The sequence below is a fragment of the Sinohyriopsis cumingii genome, unplaced genomic scaffold (assembly GCF_028554795.1).
Source record: "Sinohyriopsis cumingii isolate HCF-2022 unplaced genomic scaffold, ASM2855479v2 utg000127l, whole genome shotgun sequence".
Taxonomy (NCBI): domain Eukaryota; kingdom Metazoa; phylum Mollusca; class Bivalvia; order Unionida; family Unionidae; genus Sinohyriopsis; species Sinohyriopsis cumingii.
Window position 1 is genome coordinate 3,175,315 of NW_028315871.1, and position 11,078 is coordinate 3,186,392.

Sequence of the window (11,078 nt, forward strand, 5' to 3'; positions counted from 1 at the left end):
ATAGGAGGGTGAAAGAGAAAATGGCTTTTTGCATCTGTAAAAAATGTGAGGGGAGCTGTATTATAGCTGACTTGACTTATAAGTTAGTATATATGGTATATGTGATAAAATCTGGTGTTTAAGTATACAGATACATTGCAACACAGCAACACAAACATGTGTGTTCAGTGCAGAGGTATTGGAGTAAAGTATATTGACCATGGACACACTATTGACCATAGACACACGATTTCAGTCATGAGTTCACAGATACAGTGGCTTAGTGGTTACAGTGTCTGCCTCGGATGCAAGAGGTCGTGGGTTCAATCCCATACTGAGTCATGTCAAAGACTTACAAAAATTGTACTAACAGCTGCCTCGTTTGGTGCTCAGCATCAAGAGGTTAGTGTTAAGACTGGTTGGCCTGGTGTTAGAATAATGTGACTGGGTGGGACATCGTGCTACATGTCTGTGGCATGATGCCTCAGTGTTAGACATCACTATAAACTGCCACATTGCAGACGTTATAGCAATATGACTGAAAAATTATTAAAGCTATGTCAAAAATCCAAATCATAACCATGGTCATGAGTTCAGCATGCTGACCACTGACTGTGGCTACACACTCTGCTATTGAAAACTGGCATTATTAGCAACAGGCGCATCACAAACAGAACTGCTTCTTACATTCTGCTCACCAGGGCATATGTAGAAAAACTTTTCAAAATTAAATTGGATGTAATAAAAAATAATGGGCCATTAACTTACAAATTCATGACATGTAATACTAATACACTGGCAAGTGTTCAATAATATAAAGCTACAAGTCAAATCCAGTGTGGTACCTTGTTTTACCTTTTAGTTGTCTCAAGTGGCCATGGACTGTTCTAAATTTCAAGATCATTTAGTTAATACAGGAAAGACAGGTAAAAATACAAGATTAAATGCTACCTGAATCGCGGTACCTATGTGAAAGAAGAAACTCTGAACTTAATGGCCCTCAGTTGCAACTGTATATTTCTTTGAAACATGTGCAATGTTATATGCAAAACAATGTCATAGTCTAATGGTGATATACATGGTAACATTAAAGTACTGAAAACATATTATAATAATGTATATCAGATACCATAATATATGGACTCATAAGCATATTCTTGCTCTTCCACTTTAAGAATGCCTTTAAAAGGACAAACCATTCAATGGGTCCTATAGCCCAACCTGCAATTGTATGTTGATAGTTTTAGAAGCAATTCGATTTATTCTTGGGGATAATATAACATTTTGTCAGCTGAAGCCCATCTCAAAATTCACTCTTAACAAAGATAAATGCTAGGCAATAGTGGCAAGTTTTGACAAATCAGGAAACAAGGTTTTGTGATGGACACTAATAAGTTTCCACACGAGACTGACGTTTTTTTGACACATCAGATCCAGCACAAATCAACAGGAGAAAATTACTTTAAGTTAGATTAGTTTTCATTTGTTAATTTAAATGGGTCAACCTCTTTAAATAAAGATTACTATTTTTTTTTAAATATGCCAAATATGTGTAATTTTCAACGACAGTAACATTTTCTTTGAAACCTTGTATGTAATAACGAAACTGCTATATATATATATATATATATATATATATATATATATATATATATATATATAGTGCTACCCCGCTATAATGTGCCTCGCTATAACACGAATTCAGATGGCTCCCGAAATTTCTTATATTTATTCATGAAAAAATATATTTTGTTCAAAGTACATGAAATAGTGAATAACAAATTTATTATCATTATGAGGAAGAGCTCGCGTATGAATTCAAATTTAATATGATTGTGGGGTGGTTCCTGAAATTTTAAATACATGTATTGTATATTTCTCATACCGGGATTTTTTTAAAAAATTTCAAGTACGAGAAATAGTGTGTAAAATGTTCATTATCATTTTAAGGAATAGTTCGCATATGAATTTTAATATAATACGATCGTGGCATAGCTTCTAAAATTTAACAAAATCATCAGATTCTTGAAGTGTTATGCGAAAATAAACATTATCGGAAATGTTACCAGTAAATAATGTCCGCTTTATTAGCTGGAAATTGAGATGGTATGAAATTGTACAGGTGTTTTTTTTATACAAGTGACTCGTGACCATTGCAGGCCTACTGCACTTAATTCTCAGGTTTTACATGTGTATGGGGTTTACTTATGAACTCGTTATTAATTTCCTATTTTTTTATAAAAATATTTTACCATTATAGTAATGAAAGTTCACAAATGCAATTCGTTCTCTGCACTTTGCGCCAAAAAAATATTATCATTTTGGAGAAGAGATCATGTATAAATTCGAGTATAATATGATATATAATATGATCATGGCAGGGTTCCTGAAAGTTTTAATACATGCACGTGTATTTTTCTCGTACCCAGAAAAATACTTTTTAAAAGCAAGAGAAATTGTGTGTAAAACGTTTATTATCACTTTGGGGAAGAGTTCGAGTAAGAATTCGAATATAATACGATCGTGGCTTGGTCAGGAACATTGTGTTTGGTTTTGTTGTTTGCTTGGTGTTTAATGACACATCAATACATGAGAGGTTTCACACCTGATTTGAGAAGGATATCAACTTTAAACCACTCAGTATCTGCAGTGCCACAGTTGTGCTTGTAGTTGCATTGGGCAGTTCAAAGCTAGGCAACCTTAAAAATTAGGCAGATATCACTGCCTTTCAAGGCAGTATTGAAGCTAGCAGATTCCAAATACAGTAGCCATTGACTCAAGTTTCTATCTAAGCATTGTAAGAAGTAACATGTAAATATTTGCATCCATTTTGTTGCAGTAAACAGAATTCTGCAACTGTTAAAATTGTTCAATAAATACTTCATTCACTGCATGATGAAGATAGATTCATTTGCACTTATGCAGACTTATCTGAATGCAGCAAGACGAATTAATGGATTTCCTCAGAACTAGTATGAATTATTACATCTTCTAACTCTTATCTTAAGCAAACGTTCTCTTAGTAAAGAAGACTGGTTCTAGCCCAAACTCCTATTTATATTTCAGAGCAGGTTCATGATGAGATTAATTTTCCTAAATTTAGTAATGAAGACAATTCCTTATTAACAATTGCAACTTACACTGAACATTGAGGAAAAATCCTTCTGTTCTACTGAGAATTTCTTCATTCTGTCCACTGGGATGAATCCTGTTGACAGCTCTACACCTGTATGTCCCACGGTCATATCTGCTAATACTGTCTACTGTCAGCACATCTGTGTTCTGTGAGAAGGTTGCATTATTATCTTTTGTCCACGATACAGACACTGGCAATGGATTGGAATCAACATTACATCTAACTGACAACATCTGGCCCTCTATGACTGTCTTATTTCCAATTGGCTCTATGACAGGTCCATCTGAAAATAAAAGAAATGTCCACTATGTTCAAGGAGTAGCATACGTTACTGTATAATTACTTGGACTATTAGAATGTATCCTATCTGCATACAAATATGGCTAAATGTAATGCTGTTTTATAAAAACCAACAAAATATTAAATTTTGCAATAAATTAGAACCTTTATGCCTAAAGCAACTCAATATGCTGTTACAAACCTGAGCATATATTTCTTAATAACAGGGCATATACCACCCATCTGCTAAAATAACTTTTGCCATTCTCCTTTCCTAAGAGCAATGTTCACCTGGTGAGATTACCAGATGTCATGTGTACTTGGGGATAACAACCACTGGAAACTAATTAGAAGGCTGAATCATGTAAAGGTTGCTACCAGAGAACAATGGACTGGGAGAGGAGTCTGAACACCAAAGCATGTGCAATTTGTACTCTGTATCTTGTGTGTTTATAAACAAAAGGCACCTTAAAACTGATGTCACTTGAATAGACATTTTTTAGAGTACCCAGGAAAAAACAATTTTACATATATTATCGCTTTATGGAATTTCTCCATCAATTCTAACTAAATATCAAACTAAAAAACCACTTGATCCTACAAGCAATATTCCAATTGCCTGAGAAATGTAAGTGCAGAAAGGTCAGAAATGATTAGAGGATTTTACTTTTGATTACCATGATTGTCAGACAAGTTGATGGTAATGTTCCCACCTTCATTATGACTTAAGCTGACCTATCTACTTTTGATAAAATGTGTAAAGGAGTAATAAAAAACTTTGGTGTGAATGCTATGGAAGGGAATTAAATTGTTTTTGGTTCTCTGATGCACAAATAACAATCACAGGGAAACATTGCCTCAAATTCAAGGTAAACACCAAAATTCAAGCACATTTTGAGAGCGTGTGAACCCACGCCATTAGGGAATGTCTGACTCTGAGAGATTATTCACAAATGATGTTGACCAATGTGATCTCAATGAGCTCAGCCAATGTGATACCAAAGAAAACATAATGTGCAGAAACCATTTCTTTATTATCCGACTTACTATTACTGCAAACATATAGAGTTTATAGACATTTTATTGCCCAAAGTGAACATCCTGCACAAAGTTTTTACAAGGAACTTAATCTTGAACACAACCTTTTCTGCAAAACCTTTTACTTTTGAGCTACAATGACCTTGACTGTTACTTTTAAACCCCAAAATCAGTAAGTCTTTTCCATACTTGGAAAGCAAGCCAGTCACTGACTTTGGTTGTAATATGAGGTTCAGAACTAAAGCTATAAAGCAGAACTATTTTTGCTCTTGCAATCACAGTGACCATAGGATCTGACCTTTGACCTTGACATTTTTCCTTTCCAAACTCTAGCAAAGGTTGATAACATTCTGTGCAGAAGATTTTATTCTTTCAGCCATACTAACCTTGACCTTTGAAGATTTGAAGCAAACCATCAATAATGTTTGGTCCTTGGATGTGACATGGGTCTAATGTTCTGCACTTCCAGTATTAATTTCTGAAGTTTTGGCTCTGAAATCGATAGATTTCATTCTTATCTAAAGTGACAGTCATCAACAACTTTAATGAAGGTACACAGTTGATAACTTGAAATTTTGTGCAGAAATAATTTTTGTCTCTCTGTCAAAGGGACAGTTTAACTTTAAATGTTTCACTAGAAGTTTCATTGGCTTCTTTCTTACCACAAATGCAAGCCACCCAGAATGTTGGGTTCATGAATGTGACAGAACATATGTTACAGTGTAAAAATCATATGCATCCTTTCAGTCACAGTAGCCTTGACCTATGAACTATGTATCACAAGCTAAATGGGCTTCTTCATCATGCATCTGAAAGCCATCTACAAGTTTATTAAATGCAGATTGAGAACAACTAAAGCTTTTGTTTAAAGAATTCTTCTTATATTCTTGACCGATTGATAATCAGATTTTTTCCTTATTTCAGGTGCAAGCCAATAGACAAGGAACATCAATTAATTAACTTTGCCTAGTGGGCAGGCATGTAAAAATAATGTTGATAGGCATTATCTTACTGTGCTGTATAAAAACTGATCTTATTATTATTAGGAACTGTATTTTTGGGTGCCTAATCCGGCATTTGACCTACATACAATTCAACACAAGACTTATCATTCCATATGAATATAAGAATAGTTGGAGAATTGCAAAAGGAAATCAAATAAACCTGAAGGAAAATAAACTTTGGTTATCTGAATATTTGATAGTTTTGTTTTATATGGTTCAACAAAATACAAAATGCTACAAGATGCTGGTCCCAGAAAAAAATTATATATATATATATATATATATATATATACACTGTGTTATATAATAATAATACTAATAATAATGACGACTCTGTTTATCACCTAATTTTTAGAAGCTCTAAGTGCTTTACAACACTGGGCAACACATAAGGACATGATTACAACAAACATACACCAAGAAATTAGAAAACAGAAAACATGCTGAAAATATTTAACGTAAGGAAACATTTTTGGGTCCTTAAGTCTGTTCTCGAAATCAAATAGGTGAGTTTTAAGAGCATTTTGAATGACTTTGTCTCTGTGGCTATGTGGGCAATTCGTTCCATGTTGCTAGGCCCTGGCAAGCAGAAGAACGTTGTCCATTATGACTTCATGATATGATGTGTTGTGTTATTATTGATATATTTGTTGTTTCCTTATACCTTCTTGTGTGCTTATCCTGGCATTCAGACTACATACAGGTCATGTAAATAAAAGTAATCCTAATGTCCAACACTAGAGGTATCATACCATACTAATAGGAAAGTTATTGTAGCACTGCAAATACAAGTTAAAGGTACCCTGAAGGCAATAAGAAATAAATATTCCAGTTCTCTCAATATTTGTTTGTTTGGTCAATTTGTTGTATAGATGATATTTTACACAATGCTATGACAAGCTGATAACAGACCAGAAAATAATATCATGTATGTCTTACACTGTACATCAACCTGAAGCTGACTCTGTAAGGGTGTTCCATAACCATTGAGTCCTTTACACCCCCATGTTCCATTTGTCTGTCTTGTAGCTACAGGGAATATGAAAATAGATCTTGATTCACTTTGTATTTCATTCCCGTTGTGTGTCCAGACAAATAAAGTGGGGTGTGGATAGGCATCTACTACCTCACACACAAGAACCACATTCTCATGGCCTTGTTTGACTCTGTATGGATTAACGTCTCGTACTGCAGCCTGTAGCTTGACAATAGGTGCATCTGAAAATGTACATAATAATGAAAAATAGCTGATAAACCCTCATCTTGAAATTTAACTGTTAGTCACATGCAACTATGACTATACACATAAGTACCACATGTTCATGAACTTCTTTCAGTCTGTAGGGGTCCCTAACTGTAACCTGGAGTTTTAAAACAGTTGCATCTAAAAACAAAACATAGTAGTAAAATTCAATAGCCTCTTTGAATTGGCTTATCTACATGTTTTAACCTGGTTTCAAGATCCTTGTACTATCTTTATACTCCAACTCAGACTAAATGGACAAATAACACATAATTAACATCAAAGCAATTACAAGTCTGAGACAGGATTTATGAAAGGTTTTGTTAGAGGGTGAAAATATTTCAATATTCTTAGTGCTTTGTAGAGAAATGAACAACAAGCAAGTGCAGAAATGGAAACAGCTATTTTCACACAAAAATATTTAAGGTACAGAATACTACCAAATTCCTCACTTAAACTGATTATTTAATATGGAATAAAAGAAACTAACCTAAATGTAATTAAATATTTTAAACTCAAACTGAATAAGACAAATCCCAGTGGTCATCAAGGAGCAATAACTGTGATTATATTACAACAAAATTTGTTGTAACAGTTTCATGAAGACATCTTTATCATTCACCATGAAAACCGTCAGCAAGGAGACTTTGTCAAGGCTTTCAGATAGATGCTTTAATTAAGTACTTGTATGACACCACCATAGTCCTATAATATGACATTCCAAAATTATGTTACTAATATTATCGTAGTACTATAGAAATTGTATTTGTATTGTAATTTATTTATACAAGCATTTAATGCAACATTACATTGCTGTGAATCAATACTGGTCAAATGGGTATCATAATGTTTCCCTGTTGTTACAATTTAGGCCTTTCTTATATAATTTTATCTCAAGTTTTGTTCATAGTTAAGTGTGAGGCAGTAATTAATAGATGATTTTTCTTAAGCTCAGATGTTTAAATAATACCTCAAAATTATGTAAATAAACAAACAATGAATTAATCATATTCAACATTATTAATCTGCAGCATTCATAAAAACAGTCCCTTCTAGGGACATCAACCTACTAGTCATAAATAACTTAGAGGAATCCAAGGTAAGACTATTTCTTTCACCTGATGGTTGTTGAAACAAAATCTCTGTTATTATTGGGTGATAAGAGTGCCACCATATTTTATGTTTGATCAACATCATTACTTTTACTTTTAGGACCAAGTAGATACCATAGAAACCTTCTGGTGACAAGTCCATGCTCCATGTAATATGACATTCCATTTAAAAAGTGAAATCAAGATTTTCAAGATGGCTGCCATAGTACCAAAACTGGATGTCAGACAGACATTTCTTTGGGAACAACACATATCAAATGCAGTTTTTTTGTTGAAAATCTGATGTCGATATGACCTTACGTTCACAGCAAATAGATTTTCAATATGGCTACAATGGTGTCCATATTGGATGTCAAGTGAGTATCATTTTCATTCGTGACCAACTAGGTATCATAGGCAGTCTTCTGGTGGAAATCCTCTGACAATATGACTTTCTGCAGTAATAAAAAGATTTTCAACAAGAACCAATGCTTGGCAGCATTGAGGACCAAGTAAAAACAATAAAAAGACTGACCCCATGCTGATATCACTTTTCATTAACTTAAGAAGAAGTAGCGTCAACGATATTTCCAAAATGGTTGCAATGTTGAATATGAGACTGATACACTTTATTTGTAATCATCAATGATACCAAAACATCTCTTTACTAAAAGCCCTAAGATTCAGTATGAGTTTCAAGATGGCTTCCATGACTATATTGTCTATAAGATTTTCCACCATTCTCATTTTACTACTAATATGACTATCTATCCAGGAGGAGTAGCTATAACAAGATTTTCAAGGTGGCTTTTGGAATTTTGTGTTTGAAAAGTAGTTAATGAGTAGTAGTAAGAAACAAATTTATACTATGAAACAGACAGACAGTGGATGATTTTATTATTGTGTGTGTATGTGATCTGGATTTTTTACGTAGCTTTAAAAAAAATTCAGTCATATCACTATGATGTTTGTAGTGTGGCAGTTTATAGTAATTTCTAGCACTGGGACACTGTGCCCCAGACATGTAGCTTGATGTCCCATATAGAAACATTATCCTGACACCAAACTGACCAGTCCTAACACTAACCTCTTAATCCTGAGTGCCTAATGAGGCAACTGTTAGTACCAAAGTGGATGCTGTAAAAACAAGGCCAACGGAGTAGTCTAACAGCGGATGCTATGAGGGAACTGCGTATAAAAGACAACAGACCATGACATATGTCCTCTGGTCTATGACTAACAAAGATAAAATCTACCAACTTATTCAAAGACAGTAGATACAAAATATGGTCAAAATTTACTAACACAAGTCCCTCAGCTCAATATATTAAGAAAATGCAAGCAATCAGTAAGGTAGAAACAATATACTGCTTTTGAAAATATCGTCACACAAGTACAGATTGTTGATCATCAGATCTGTACTATTTTCATTTAATTACCAGTAAAATAGTGCAGTAAATGTTTTAGTGAAAACCACATGTCAGTGCCATGATTCATCCATAAGTTATAACAATATATTTTCGATGGCTAATATTGTGTAGGTTTAATGCCATTTTCCAGCACTTTATATAGGCTATATATAGTGGCTATAATCATGAAGAGCCACTGGCTCACTTGAAACTTTCGCATTCATTTTGCCATGACTTGAACTCAAAGATGCTTAATTTAATTGTCATGTGCAGTTTATTCCAAAAGCAGGCACCAGAGTAAACAAATGATTTCATGGCATTCGGGTGTTCATCCATAAATGGAGTGTATTTATTTCAATATTTACATTGGAAACTGCTTTTTGATATAATGTTTATGTGATTTTATTTGAAAACATTTATATTTGTTTCTGAAGCCTTTTTGAAACACACATTGTATAGTCGTGATTGAGCATAACACGATTCTTGAAGACATTACAAAGAGTTAAGGGTTTCTGAAGTTTAAATACAATTACAACTTTTAAACATGTGAAGGTAATTCTAACATTATTATTCTAACAAAACCAGAATCATATATGGATCATAATCTCTTGAGAATACAAATTTTGGTCATGTTTAATGAAGATATTTCACAGAGACATTAATTAACAACATCAAGCATGATGGACAAAAGGACTTTAAAAGTACTAAACTGACAATGACATGTTTTATTTAGGCCACATGATTTTCATAATATAAATGTATGCTATATTTCATGAAAAAAATTAAAATTGGGTTAAATCAAGGGCTATAAATCTTGATAAATGATGTTCAAGAATCATGGGCCAATAGAATTAAGAATGCTGTTAATCAAACTCAACTCGAAAACCTCATTAACACCAAACTACCTATAAACTTATGTTGATATTCAATATTAAATTAAGCGATTTATTGTGCATGAAATAAAAGTGGATGAATTTGACAATCAAGCACTATTAACATCATCAAGTTATACAGAATCCAATGGAAATTTCATGCAAACAAGTTAAATGGCGGTATATACCAACTCATCCACTGACAATGTCTATAACCTTATAAAGTATTCTATTTTGTCTGCACCCAATCAAGTAGTGAAATGAAGTGATTGTACTTGATAAAAGAAGTCAACAATTATTCATTGGAATATATTATATTGATTTTCTCAATCAATAATTGCTATCAAAATTCATTTAAATGTCACAATCATCTTTTGATTACACCAAGTATATAAGATATTTAAATACATACATGTGACAATGACTTCCAATGATATGTTGGATCCTCTCCTTTGCCCTTGGATGATGTTGAATGCCTCACAAATGTAGGTCCCAGTTGCATTTTTCTGTACAATGCCAAGATACAGAGTGTTACTGCTATTTATTTGTACACTGCCTTTCATCCATCTATATGAGCATGCTGGATTACATGTAGCTCTGCATATTATATCTCTTGCTTTCTGACCCTCCTCCACTTGATACACAGACATATTTGGAGTGAGATAAATGCTGTTCCCAGGGCCATCTGTAGAAAGTAAAAGCATGGACAGTTAAACATCAACATATCAATACACAGAAATATTTGGAGTGAGATAACTGTTGTTACCAGGGCCATCTGTAGAAAATAAAAACATGGACAGCTATACATCAATACACATGCATATTTGGAGTGAAACAGCTGCTGTTCTCAAGGCCATCTATAGAAAACAAACTCTGACAGTTATATATCAATGAACAGAAATATTTGGAATGAGATAGTTGCAGCTCCGATGGCCTCTGTAAAAAACTGGACAGTTATACATCACTGTAAGCTACCAGGTGTCCCTAATACCGACTAGAAATCTCAATGATATCTTTTCAATATATT

At 33.6% G+C, this 11,078-nt stretch overlaps 1 protein-coding gene across 1 annotated transcript in view; it reads right to left on the reverse strand.

The window, feature by feature from the left end:
- LOC149774848 (roundabout homolog 2-like) overlaps positions 1–10,730 on the reverse strand; it is a 53,455-nt gene extending 42,725 nt beyond the window's left edge. The window contains exons 1-3 of the mRNA XM_089944660.1: positions 10,464–10,730; positions 6,376–6,654; positions 3,120–3,398 (exon numbers count right to left, since the gene is read on the reverse strand). Of these exons, the coding sequence (XP_089800786.1) occupies positions 3,120–3,398; positions 6,376–6,654; positions 10,464–10,701 (796 nt within the window). The 5' untranslated portion in view covers positions 10,702–10,730. The remainder of the gene's footprint in view (positions 1–3,119; positions 3,399–6,375; positions 6,655–10,463) is intronic.
- Between the last annotated feature and the right edge of the window lie 348 nt (positions 10,731–11,078).